General features: G+C 47.4%; 1 protein-coding gene across 2 annotated transcripts in view; it reads right to left on the bottom strand.

Moving 5' to 3' along the window:
* Nucleotides 1–14,025, bottom strand: part of LOC141103117 (ubiquitin-like modifier-activating enzyme ATG7) — a 40,984-nt gene that overhangs the window by 411 nt on the left and 26,548 nt on the right. For both annotated transcript variants that reach the window (XM_073592368.1, XM_073592369.1), the window contains exons 6-7: nucleotides 6,881–6,997; nucleotides 375–521 (exon numbers count right to left, since the gene is read on the bottom strand). In XM_073592368.1, coding sequence (XP_073448469.1) covers nucleotides 375–521; nucleotides 6,881–6,997 — 264 coding nt within the window. The remainder of the gene's footprint in view (nucleotides 1–374; nucleotides 522–6,880; nucleotides 6,998–14,025) is intronic.

The following is a 14,025-nucleotide window of genomic DNA, read 5'->3' on the forward strand; positions in this document are numbered from 1 at the left end:
ATTTGTTCTATCTGCTTTCTAAGTTCAAAAGGTTCTCGTTAATATTGCAGGAAATCTTCTGAGCTGATAACTTCCTGAGTTATCAGCCTCTTCTGACAATCATTAGTTACATTGTTTTATGAGGACTACAGAACCACATACTTCTAGGTTATGGGCAATAAGAGGGGTGCGGGTCTGCATGCCTATCTTGTTTCTGTTGTCCTGATACAGAAGAGTGTTGTCATACTAAGGCCAGAAGTGTGTTAATGGCAGAATGACTAAGTTAAAACAAAGGGAAAACAAAGCTACCATATCTAAGGACTGGCAAGCTGCAATATGCTTATGAAGTATCTGAATTTGACAACAATGAGGAGTGTAAGCCTTTTTTTATTCACCTTTTCCTTTTCTTTAAATAACTTGCTGAAATCACATAGTGGAGACATATAAAATGTATCCTTGGTGTAGCGAATTAAAAAATAAGGCTGTGGACTGGCTCCTTCACGGTGGCAGAGGTCATCATAGGCTTTCTGAAAATTCAGCACCTGGAAGTGGAAAATAGGTCAAAGGTGTTTCCTTTAGATCAAAAGCTAAAATGTACTGTCAGTATACACTGTGTATATATATATATATATATATATATATATATATATATATATATATATATATAAATAACTAATTCTTTATTCACAATAGAAAACATATCAAATGTTTACACACACATAGAGATTTTATTAATTGATTCTAGCAGCTAGCGTTGTTAAGCCTCGTACACACAGGCTGAATGTCGGGAGACAACTGCCGGCTCATAAAAAAATGGCAGACATTGGGCCCGTGTGTATGTCCGTCTGTCCGACAGAAGCCAGCCGTTTTCTGTCGGACATGCATGCTGGAAAACCAAATAACCTCACATGGTTAATACAGCAGCTCCAACCGGAGCTGACTTTTTTTTTCGTTCAACCTGCAGGGTTGAAGAAATAACGAACAGTGTGTACCCGGCTTTACTCAATCATCCTCTTTGAGTGACTGCCGAGAAAAGAAAAAAAAGAACATTTACAGGATAAGCTAAAAAAATAACATTATAATGTTTTCAGTATGAGCAATAAGGTTTGTATTTAGATAGAAGCAATAAAACAGAATTTATTTGTACATCATGGGGCACAGAACAGGCTACCTATCCTGGGTTATGTGCCACCTATAGGTGAATGGACACTGGCAGACCAAACAAACAGGAAATCCCTCCCCCCTTTAGAACTCCCCCTACTCTTTTTTTTGCCAGTGTCTTGAAGATGATGGTCACTGAAGTTCAACTCTCTAAACAATGTTACCAGATCCACAAGTGAATACAAGGATCAGGAGATTGGTAGGTCAGATCCATTACTACAGCCAAGATGTATGGTACCAGCGCCCTATCACGATGGATAAGGACAGGGACTGCTTGTAATGTGGCGCTGGACCAGGGCTGCCAAATGTCAGTAAATTTATGGACATTTTGTAAAAATCTGTGATTTTTACAACTTTCTGTAAATATCAGGGGCTAATAATTTGTCGTGATGTGTTGACTTTTTAACTGTAAACCAGGCAAATTACTTGCTGTGGGTATTGTTAGGGTTTCCATATTATGTTTATACTGTTTAATTATTGGTTGTCCGAGTTTTTAATAGGTCATTTTTCAGGTTGTCAGTAAAAAAGTGTGCTCCGTCAGTACATCTTCCATGTTTTGCCAGTAAAAAATGCTGCGGGAGGATGCCAGCACTGAGCTGGACCCTGCGGATAGGGAACCCTATGCATTTTGTTACTGACCATGGTGTTTTGAGTAGGGTGCTGTACAGGTAGTGTGAGGGGGACCCTAAAGGCCTGGTGTGACAGAGCCCGCCGTGATGGCAGCGAGAGAATGGTGAGTCCGACCCATTAATGGTTTCTTGCTGCCTGGTGGATTTTTCCTTAGGAACCACTAGGGGCAGAGGTAGGTTCTGTGTCCTTATGTATTTAGACAATGTCTTGCCTGGTGCCCTGTAATTTGTTTACAAGGGTTTTTTCTGTGCAGCTTTTTAGAAAAATATTGCCATTTTTTTTACTGTGTTTCCATGCCAGCGCACGCACGATCAGTTAGACCAGAAGTTTGTCATAGTAACATGGCTGTTGGTATCGACCCTAAGAGTAATGAAGCCAGTTGTGTGTTTCTGGGCGCCCAGAAGACACAGGTGACTGGCGGGCTGCAAGGGACACAGAGCAGGGCTGATTTTTTTGTCTGGGCACATCGAGTACTGCCTCGGGGTGTGATGAATGCTGGCAGCTGAAGGGGTTTCTTGGGCCAGCGTGTGCTGAATTACTTTGCTAAAAATGCAGCTGGTTAGGCACAGATTGTGTTTATCAAGCAGTGAGCTTTGGAATTGCTTCCAGAAAGTAAGGAGGGATGCTCCTGAGGACACTAGTTGCTGTCCCACTGTATTTGTTTCCTCCAAAAGCCCAGAGGTGACAGGTGCATCAGAGCCATTACGTCTATATGGTATTGTGGCCCCTGCATAGGGCATCTACCTGGGGTTATGCCACTAAAGGATGACTTGGCAGCTGCTTTGGTGGGCATGGAAGGTAAAATTGCAGGAATGATTGCTATCTTGGCACAAGGCGGTAAGAAACAGGAGAGGTCTCTTTCGCCAGAGTCCTCTCAGGAGGTAGAAGAGGAATGGGTAGACGTTGATGAGGAGATAGTCAGAGTAGAGCTCGAAGATGGTTAGATGGTGGATGCTACTTCAGTGCCCGTAAAAGCGCAGGGATCCGCAGTCCCACAGGTGGAGAAGGCATTAGTGCAATCTCTATCTGAAATGGTTCGAGCTGACTTTGGGTTGCCCCCTGCTGAGTCCTCATTGGTTACGTATTCCTCTTTGGGGTCTCTGAGTCTCCCTCAGAATTCACAGGATTTTCCCTTGCAACCTCTTTTGGAGGAATTGTATGCTGAATGGGATCACCTACGTTGGGTGTTTGTGCAGCCAAAGAGATTTTCTCTCCTTTACTCTATGGGAGGAGAAGTTTTTGAAAAAGTGGGGCAGTGGTATCTTGTGTTAATAAAAATTTGACTTGCCCGGTAAACAATGTCCAGGCCTTTAAAGATCCTGGGGACAAGTGTTACCTGGTCGGTGAACTGCACCTAAAGGTTCCAAGCTCTGTGGCCTATACCAGCAAAATCCCATAGATGCAATGGTGGGTTCCACAACAAGGACACCTTATAAAAAGACAAATTGTTTTCCTGCACACCAACCAGACGGTACGTGTCTTATATATGTAAGACACCACAGAGTTTTGTGAAAGGACTACCCACTTTTTGCAAATGACTTGGTTAGTTTTCCCTGATGTCTTATCTTAAGCCCCAAAAATTCTGACAGCAGCAACTCCAAGGTCTTATGGGCCACCTCTGCCAGAAAACTGACTGTGGATATTTTATGACTGAGACACATTACAAGTCTGGGCATACTCTTCAGAGGATGCATCTGCCTCGGACCTTCCCTCTTCCCCCCCCCCATTCCAAGCAGGGGTGGTAGGAAGGAAAATCACAAGGTAGCTCCTGTGGGGACAAAAACCAAAACCTCTTAAAATCATCTCTCCACAAATTCTTACGGATATCTGCCAATTGTTTCAACACAGTGAAAAAGACAGCTGAGAATATCCCCTTGGAAACAAAGCTAGCCAGAGCTGGTTTGCTGCCCCATAAAATGAGTTTGTGGAAATAAGACTGTCTCTAGAAATAGGGGAGTTTCATTTTCCAGGTCCTGATCCCCCTAGTGCCAGATCTGTCATGGTACAATCCTAAGTACCAGCATAAATAAGGGGGGGTTAGACTCTCAGTATTCCAATACCTGGAGGCTCAAGGTCCCTGGTGCAGTGTGGTCTGTGATGCCAGACCACACTGAGTGGTCACTTGAACAGGAATAGAGGGGAACTCTTCTGCCATTTGAGTTCTCCCAGTTATATACAATATTTGAACCCTGTAGTAGGGGGATACCAATAACCCCTGAAATGCATTGACCCTTTTGTATTATTTTGCTGAACAAACTCCAACAAAAGTTTTTGCACTCACAGCTCATTCGTTTAGCACCCTCTTTGGACGTATTACTTATGTAGCTTCCAAACTTAAGGCCTAATAGGAGCACCTTGTTTGTATTTAAATACAGCCTCACCGGAGCCATTGCACCTAGATTAGTTTGTTTGACATTCTCTTATCATAATTAATTGAGCAAACAAATCCTAGCGCTATAGAGGTGAAATAAACAGTTGTGTGAAAACAACTAAATGTTGTTCAACAGTACTAATACTCTAAATATATGTGTAGTGCTCACTGCTGCCACTAATAAGGCTATTTTCACACTGGGGAATAGGTGTGGTGCTTTACCATCGTTTTAGCTTTGCTTTTTGGCCGCTAGTGTGGCGCTTTTAACCCCTGCTAGCGGCTGAAGAAAGTGTTAAAAGCACCCGTGTTGCGGCGCTGCTGAAATGCTATGCAGATGCGTCGGCAGCGCTGCCCATTCCTTTCAATGGGCAGGGTGTTTTGGGAACGTTGTATACACCGCTTCCAAACCACCACAAAGATGCTGCTTGCAGGACTTTTTTTCCCGTCCTGCTAGCGTACCGCCCCAGTGTGAAATCACTCGGGTTTTCACACTGGGGTGGCATGAGAGGCGCTTTTCAGGTGCTATTTCTAGCGCTAAAACGCCTGAAAAGCGCCTCAGTGTGAAAGGGGTCTAAAAGAATATTAAGCAAACTATGACTAAAATGTCATTCATAAAGTGAAAAAATAACTATATAAAAAAAGAAAACAGTCCACCAATCGTGAAAAACACAGCCTGCGCACGGGGGGGGGGGGACACAGCCTGCGCACGGGGGGGGGGGGACACAGCCTGCGCACGGGGGGGGGGGGGGGACACAGCCTGCGCACGGGGGGGGGACACAGCCTGCGCACGGGGGGGACGACGACACACAGCCTGCGCACGGGGGGGGGGGGGACACACAGCCTGCGCACGGGGGGGGGGGGGACACAGCCTGCGCACGGGGGGGGGGGGACACAGCCTGCGCACGGGGGGGGGGGGACACAGCCTGCGCACGGGGGGGGGGGACACAGCCTGCGCACGGGGGGGGGGACACAGCCTGCGCACGGGGGGGGGGGGACACAGCCTGCGCACGGGGGGGGGGACACAGCACGGGGGGGGGGACAGCCTGCGCACGGGGGGGGGGACAGCCTGCGCACGGGGGGGGGGGGGACAGCCTGCGCACGGGGGGGGGGGACAGCCTGCGCACGGGGGGGGGGGGGGGACAGCCTGCGCACGGGGGGGGGGGGGGACACAGCCTGCGCACAGGGGGGGGGACACAGCCTGCGCACAGGGGGGGGGGACACAGCCTGCGCACAGGGGGGGGACACAGCCTGCGCACAGGGGGGGGGGACACAGCCTGCGCACAGGGGGGGGGACACAGCCTGCGCACAGGGGGGGGGGGACACAGCCTGCGCACAGGGGGGGGGGACACAGCCTGCGCACAGGGGGGGGGGACACAGCCTGCGCACAGGGGGGGGGGACACAGCCTGCGCACAGGGGGGGGGGGACACAGCCTGCGCACAGGGGGGGGGGACACAGCCTGCGCACAGGGGGGGGGGACACAGCCTGCGCACAGGGGGGGGGGACACAGCCTGCGCACAGGGGGGGGGGACACAGCCTGCGCACAGGGGGGGGGGACACAGCCTGCGCACAGGGGGGGGGGACACAGCCTGCGCACAGGGGGGGGGGACACAGCCTGCGCACAGGGGGGGGGGACACAGCCTGCGCACAGGGGGGGGGGACACAGCCTGCGCACAGGGGGGGGGGGACACAGCCTGCGCACAGGGGGGGGGGACACAGCCTGCGCACAGGGGGGGGGGACACAGCCTGCGCACAGGGGGGGGGGACACAGCCTGCGCACAGGGGGGGGGGACACAGCCTGCGCACAGGGGGGGGGGGACACAGCCTGCGCACAGGGGGGGGGGACACAGCCTGCGCACAGGGGGGGGGGACACAGCCTGCGCACAGGGGGGGGACACAGCCTGCGCACGGGGGGGGGACACAGCCTGCGCACGGGGGGGGGACACAGCCTGCGCACGGGGGGGGGACACAGCCTGCGCACGGGGGGGACACAGCCTGCGCACGGGGGGGACACAGGCTGTACGGGGGGGACACAGGCTATACGGGGGGGGGGACACAGGCTGCACGGGGGGGGGACACAGGCTGCACGGGGGGGGGGACACAGGCTGCACGGGGGGGGGGGACACAGGCTGCACGGGGGGGGGGGGACACAGGCTGCACGGGGGGGGGGACACAGGCTGCACGGGGGGGGGACACAGGCTGCACGGGGGGGGGGACACAGGCTGCACGGGGGGGGGACACAGGCTGCACGGGGGGGGGACACAGGCTGCACGGGGGGGGACACAGGCTGCACTGGGGGGGGACACAGGCTGCACTGGGGGGGGGACACAGGCTGCACTGGGGGGGGGGACACAGGCTGCACTGGGGGGGGGGGGACACAGGCTGCACTGGGGGGGGGGGGGGACACAGGCTGCACTGGGGGGGGCGCAGGCATTGGTGGACACGGGTAGGCTGCATTCGCGGACACGGATAAAGTTGTTAATATTTATAACTTAATTCTGCATAAAACATTTAAGTGTAATTTCATGAGATAATTTATGAGAGCATGATTAGGGGCGGGGCAGGGTAGGGGTTGGGTGGGGCAACTGGTGGCGAGTAACCTTTGAGGCCTGGCTAGTAGCTCAGGACTTGAAATTTTGAGCCCTGAGATAGAATATGTTTTTCCCTAAAAAAAATAATAATAATAATCCCAAACGAGGCTATCGGCTGAGCATATTAAAAACACAAGGTAAAATCTTTACCTGTACATTAGAGAATCTTTCAGCAAGAGATACTGGGTTCTTTACCAGTTCTATTCCATCAGGAAGAGACAATGCAGGGAAGCAAAACCAATAATAAAAACGATACTTCTTCAAGTCCTACAGAAAAAAAGGAAAACAGAGGCACGTGAAAATCAAATTCCCAAGTATTATTTCATTTAAAAAATGTATTCGTCCAGGTATCTTTTGACGTTTCCCCACTAAGGCACCCAATTCTGACATCTTGCCATTCGTTTTCTTTGTGCCATTAAATTACTTGACATCTTCCCAAATCGTAAATAAAATTTTGGACTGTACTGACAATTTACCACAATGTGTACCAGACCTAAATTCATTAGGGCTGGGAAAATGAAAGATTAATTCCTTGATTAATCTTTAATTTTTTTGATCGATCAAAATTCTTTTGATTGGTACTCACCTCTCCACCGGCTTCCGGGTTTTCAGGGAGTACCGTCGGAGATCCGGTGACGTCACGGACATCGACGTCACTGGACTCCTCCCCCCTTCCCCAAGTGCCTCCATCTGCTAACGAAGGGAAGGGGGGAGGACTCCGGTGACGTCGATGTCCGTGAAATCATAAATTGAGGAAGACAGATCCTAACGATTTGATTGATCTCACTGGTCAAAGTATTCAGATAAACATCTATGTAAATCCTGGACTTGGCTATGAAAATCAACAAATCTGAGGGCTCTCCTGGCTGCAAGTCAGTTTGACGATGAACTGACATCGATTGGTTATCCAGCAATCAAGAAACATTTATGATGAGGGCACTTATTTCCAAAGAGCTGACACTTTTCTGTCTCAGCAGGTGATGGATGTCTCTGGCTCTCCATCAGTCCCCCTGATGCACAACGGTGCTATTTGAATAGACTGTAGGGTGACGCCGTAGCCCCTCCCCGCTGAGGAAGTTCTGATTGAACGTAGCGCGTACGGGGGAGGAGCTACGCATGATGTCAGCTAAAAGTAGTTGGATCTGTATGTGCGTTATAATTAATCGAAATTAGTTGATCGATTAAAAAAAAATCGATTAATCGAAGACGAAAATTTTAATCAGTAACAGCTCTAAAATTTATGGATTGGCAGGATCAAGTAATTATGCCTATGGGTGACCTAAAGGACACATTATCAAAAGAAAGAAAGAAAATATATTTCATATTTATTAGAGTTTTCTTTTCATTTGCATGGATGGTTAATTAAAAATAGGATAGCTAGATAAATCCACTTACAGTAACTCTTTATCCATATGTTCAGCTTGTTCTTCTTGTGCAGTCTTTCTCAACATTTTTAACACAGAGAAACCCTTAAAATAATGTACTGGTCTCAGGGAAGCCCTGCTAATGATGACTACACCTACAGCTGATACATTAGTGTGATGGCCAGTGGGAAGAATGTTCCTTACACTTATTGCCGGTTCACACTGGGACGACTTGACAAGTAGCGTCCCGTTCTGTACAATGGAACCGTTGCGTCGCTCCGACTTAGAAAAAGGTTCCTGTACGACTTTGGGGGCGACTTGCATTGACTTCTATACAGAAGTCGTTTTGCAAGTCGTCGCTCCTGTCGTGTCCAGGTCGCCTGAGGCAGTCGCGCTGCAAGTCGTGCTGCCTCAGTGTGAACCGACACTTATGGTCATTGGGAGGAATCCACCCTTCACCATCTTACAGATATCTAAAGAGATCAATGATGTCAGAGGAACTTATCAGAGAGGAAGAAATTGCTTTATAGTCAAGGAATCTTAAAGTAGAACTAAAGACAAAATGTTGTTTTTAGTTTTGGATAGAGTGGAGAAGGATTAGAACCCTTGTCAATTTTTATTGCGGTCTATGCTCACAGTTAGGGAGATTCACCCTTTTTATTTGTCCATTTTACCATTATCATTGAAAGTGGAAGTAAAAGAAAATCCCAATGAGGACACTAGTTCTGGTGGCCTGGGGGTCCCCAAGGAATTCCCTTAATTTGAACTTCACTTCCTTTTCGGCAAAGGGCCAGGAAGTGAAGGGAAATCTCCGCAATGGGACACAAATGGCGAAAAAAAAAAAAAAAAGCTGACAAGGGTCATAACCCTCCCTTACTCTATACAAAATGAAAAAAAAAAAAGGATCTGCCTATAGTTCTACTTTAGGCAGCCTTTGGAGGTGTCCTAGAGTTACGCATAATTCTGGTTGAAAAAGTCTCTAATGCATCACTTCAACACAAAAATATCAATACAATCGAAAACAACCTCTTGTTTGCTACAGACTACAGGCATCTAGATTGGGACAAATAATTGCGTCAAAGAAAATTATTAATAACAAATTCACACTGCGGGTAGGCACAAACACCAATGTCTTTATAGTATGAAAAACTAATACATTTCACCAGGTCATATCAAAATTCATCAACAACGTCACATTACGTGTGATCTCCTCCCATGATGCAGTGATCAGGCCTGAGTGGCTAAACGCTAGGCCCAAACACTGTCACATGACAGTGGTTGTGATATCATCAACCGTCTAAAAGTACACCAGTTCCTGACCAGAGCACTTATCGCTATTTGGCACTGTGTCGCTTTAACTGACAATTGCGCGGTCGTGCGACGTTGCACCCAAACAAAGTTGACGTCCTTTTTTTCCCACAAATAGAGCTTTCTTTTGGTGGTATTGACCACCTCTGCAGTTTTTATTTTTTGCGCTATAAACAAAAAAAGAGCGACAATTTTGATATGTATTCTTCTACATATTTTTGGTAAAAAAAAAAAAAAAACGCAATAAGCGTATATTGATTGGTTTGCACAAAAGTTATAGCGTCTACATAATAGGGAACTGTGTGGTATAAGGTAACACAATGAGTTTGCCCTAACCGGACTTCTGGAAAAGCCTGCCCTCTGCCTGTATGGTAACTACCTCCTGAAATACATCATCCAAGGTGTTTCCTGCTTCTGCTGATTAGCCATTCATCAAAGATGTTGGTGGGACTCCAGCAGCGTTTCCTGTGGCATTATTCGCTCTTCTAAGCCTGTTTTGACCCCCCTGAACAAGGGCGGTCGCAGGCTTTTCGGTAAGCCTTCATTGCCTTACTATCAGGTGATGGGCAGCACCAGTGGTGGATTACAGACCCAGGGTCTTGCTTTGGATATCCTTTCCCTCTGGATTGTATTGCACCTTATGGACTGTTTCCACTTAATTTATTATCTCACTTGCACGATGTATTATATATATTTTATTTTCATTTGCATTATTAATTATTAATTGAATTGATTTTAATCAAATTAGTCATAAGTCACTTTCAGCACAGTGTTGGTCCACTGTCATATTATACACATTTTTTCCAGCACTGCACTTTTTTCTTTTTGTAAATATATGAAACTCAAAAAAAGTTAGCTGTTTGGAGTGCTGCCTATTTTATATTTAGAGCAGAGTTCTAGGGTTCCTCTAGAAGTTGAAAACACAGCACTATACCAAGGAAAAAGACGGGTATAGAGAAATACGCCACATATAGAGCCTCAGAGATAGTCCGATAGTATTCAAATCAGCTTCCTGACGAAGCTGGGGGTTCCCATCGAAACGTGTTGACATTATCCCCTGAGCGTCCGACACTCCGTGCACCTCTGCATCACCGTCCAGGATCCACGGCGCGGACGGACACTGACATAGGAGACACGGGATTCCGAGCTATTGCACCTAGCGGCCATCCTACCCAAACTGCACAGAGTCACTCCCCACACACTTTTGGTGACGAGCCCGGCGTGGTGTATGTTGCCACAAGAAAAACGGAAAACGGCAAAAAGGTATATCATGTACTAAATATGAATATCTACTATTCATGCTCCCACTGCTGAAATCTGGGTCTGCTTCATGTTTGATCACATATGATGTCAGTTCATCCACTTTTTCCCGGATCTCTTCAAATCAGTGTGTATGGGGTGAAACTTCATTAGCTACCATCCAGCTCCCTGAACATTTCTCCTTCCCTGTGTGTCCCCTTCAGCCATAGACTGCAACCCTTTGGCATTTTTTGATTCATGCAATTTTTGCCCTTCCTTTATAACATTCACATAAGGACTGCCTGGCCCTGGCGGTGTCATTTCTATACTGCACATTGCAAACACAGTGCATTTTTATGGTTCCCATAGTTGATGCATGTGTAGTGAAGATGCTCTGTTTGTTTGTCCATAGACAACGTCTGTAGATGGTGAATGGTAGAGGATTTGATCACTTTATGCATTTTTTTATTTGTTTATTTATTCTTCAATAAATTTTCATTTTTTGATACTTTATTTGAATTCTATCGGACACTATCTCTGAGGCTCTATATGTGGCATCTTTCTCTATACCCGTCCTTCTCCTTGGTATAGTGCTGTGTTTTCTCTATATGCTGTTAGCCATTGAGCCTCACCTCCCATTGGGGTGAGTGGATAAGTGTCTGACGGTATTACCGTATCATTTGTCTGGTTTGGTTTCCATGTTATTTTCTATATTTTTTTTTCTATATCTTCCTCTAGAAGTTGCTAGGGGTTTCTTCAGCAATAAGCGATTTCTGCCTCTCTGATAAGAAACCACTGACACCAATGATCTTAGCTATCTGTAAAAGGGGGATTTTCCCCAATTACCACAAATGTAAGAAGCATTTTTCCTATTGACCATCACACTAATGTACCGTGTGCTGTAAATATATTGTTAGCTGGGGTTCCCTGGAGCCAAAAAAGTTATATTAAGGGTTCCTCCATGTTAGAAAAGGTTCAGAAAAAGTAAGGCTGATTTAAAGTATTACTCCTGGGTCTTTCTTGAGGAAACCCAATCTCAGCACTCTTATTGATGTAATTACCCTTTAGGCACTGATGCTGTGATTTTGGATGTGCATTGGCTAACTTTTTGTTTTACCCTTGCTTGGCGACAAGCGGGGTCCTCCATGCGTCTCCTGCCATCCTCATCTCCCGTCCTCTCCTCCTAATAGGCGTCCAATAGCGGCGCCTGTCGTTTCAGCCAATCAGGTGACAGGTAACAGACCCGAGCACCTGAATGGCGGAGAGGCGGTTTAGTGTTAGAAAAGTGAATGACTATTTGCTTTCCTAACACATCTGAGTGACCTGCGAGCGCAAAGCATGGCACTCGCAGGTCACCTTTTTTGACGCCTGTTAGAGCCTATGGCTCTAATCAGGTGCTTCAAAAACACCCCCCGCCGCTGTAATTCAGGTGCCCTGCACCCAAAAAGGGACCGGGCACCTGAATAGGGGGTGGCAGCGATGGCCATAGATAGATTCATGCAATGCATGAATCTATCTATTTATGATAGGGGGGTGGCAGGAGAGAGAGGGCGGCGCATGTGCGCCCTTAATGCACGGACTGCCAATGGAGACATTGGACTTTTCAACCCAGGAAGCCAACAATGATCTGGTAGAGTGTGCTGTGATCCTCAGGGGACAAGGCTTGCCTGACGAGACAAAATGGCGCATTGAATAATGCAAATCCATTGGGCTTCTGCAATATGGGATGGCCTTCTACCGTTGAGCAGAGTGAACAGGACACTCGTCTTCCTGAAGTCTCTGGTATGCTCAACGTATACATCTACATAAACCCAAGCGAGGCAAATTCTACTAGGGTTCCTGGCAAAACGAAGGTAAGACTACAAACTGAGCTGTGGAATTCAGTGACCATCTTAAGAAGGAAAGCTGGATCTTTTCTTAGAATGACCATCTTAAGAGCCCTTTCATACTGGCACCGCCCATGTTAGCGGTAAAGTGCCGCTAGTTGTAGCGGCGTTTTTCTTCCGCTAGCGGGGCACTTTTAACCTCCACTAGCGGCAGAAGAAAAGGTTAAATGCGCCCGAAAAGCGGCGCTTCAGGAGCAGTGCCCATTCATTTCAATGGGCAGGGGAAGTGGAGGAGCGCTGTATACACCGCTAAAAAGATGCTGCTTGCAGGACTTTTTCTAAGGTCCTGCAAGCGCACCGCTCCAGTGTGAAAGCATTCAGGCTTTCACACTGGGGCTGCAGGGGAGGCATTTTTCAGGCACTTTACAGGCACCATTTTTAGCCCTTTAGCACCTGAAAAAACCCTCCAGTGTGAAAGGGTCTAAAGAAGGCTAAAAAAAAATTAGAAAAAAAAAAAAAAATAGGATTTTTTCATCATACTTACCTGTAAAATCCTTTTCTTTGAGTACATCATGGGACACAGAGTCAGGCTAATATTCATTACCTACTGGGTTATACTCCATCAACAGGTGAATGGACACTGGCAGACCAAAGGTCTTCAGACAGGAAGTGATCCCCTATATAACCATTCCCACACAAGAAGCACTTCAGTTTTGTAGCAAGCACTGAATCCTCAAAATAAAAAAAAGAGGGGAGGGATCTCTCTGTCCCATGATGTACTCAAAGAAAAGGATTTTACAGGTGTGACGAAAAAATCCCATTTTCTTTTTCAAACATCATGGGACACAGTCAGGCTAATAATCATTACCTACTGGGACGACCCAGAGCAATAGCTTTGAAGGGAGGGAGACACCCTGCCAAACAATAGCCATCAGAACTTATACGGCAGCACTGAGTACACTGCGGCCTAAAGCCGAATCCTCGGCTGCTCGAACTTGCACTTAATAAAATTTTGTGAACGTATGCAATAAAGACCAGGTAGTAGCCTTACAATTCTGAGCCACAGATAACCGATGGCGAAAAGCCCAGGAGGTTCCTACACCCCTGGTAGAATGAGCTCTCACCCTAAAGGGAGGAGCTTTATGTTTCAGACCGTAGGCCTGAATGACCAATTGACGGACACAATTGGCAATGGAAGCTTGGAAGCTGCCTGCCCTTTCTTTGGTCCTTTTGGTAAAACAAAAAAGTCTGATCCTCAGATCTCCGCAGATCTAGACAAATAATCCTTGACTGCCCAGACAACGTCCGAAGAATGCAGTCGCCTCTCTGAGGCCAAACGAGGCTGAGAGAAAAAAGAAGGCAAAATAACATCCCGATTTAAATGAAAGGCCGACACCACTTTTGGCAAAAAGGATGGAACAGGTCCTAACACAACCCTGTCGTAGTGAAGGATTAAATATGGTTCCCTGCATGAAAGGCCTGCCAACTCTGAAACCCTTCTAGCCGAGATGGCCACCAGGAAGGCTAGCTTGCGTGACAGCAAGTCTAATGGAATTTC

The sequence above is a fragment of the Aquarana catesbeiana genome, linkage group LG07 (assembly GCF_042186555.1).
Source record: "Aquarana catesbeiana isolate 2022-GZ linkage group LG07, ASM4218655v1, whole genome shotgun sequence".
In the NCBI taxonomy this organism is placed as follows: Eukaryota; Metazoa; Chordata; class Amphibia; order Anura; family Ranidae; genus Aquarana; species Aquarana catesbeiana.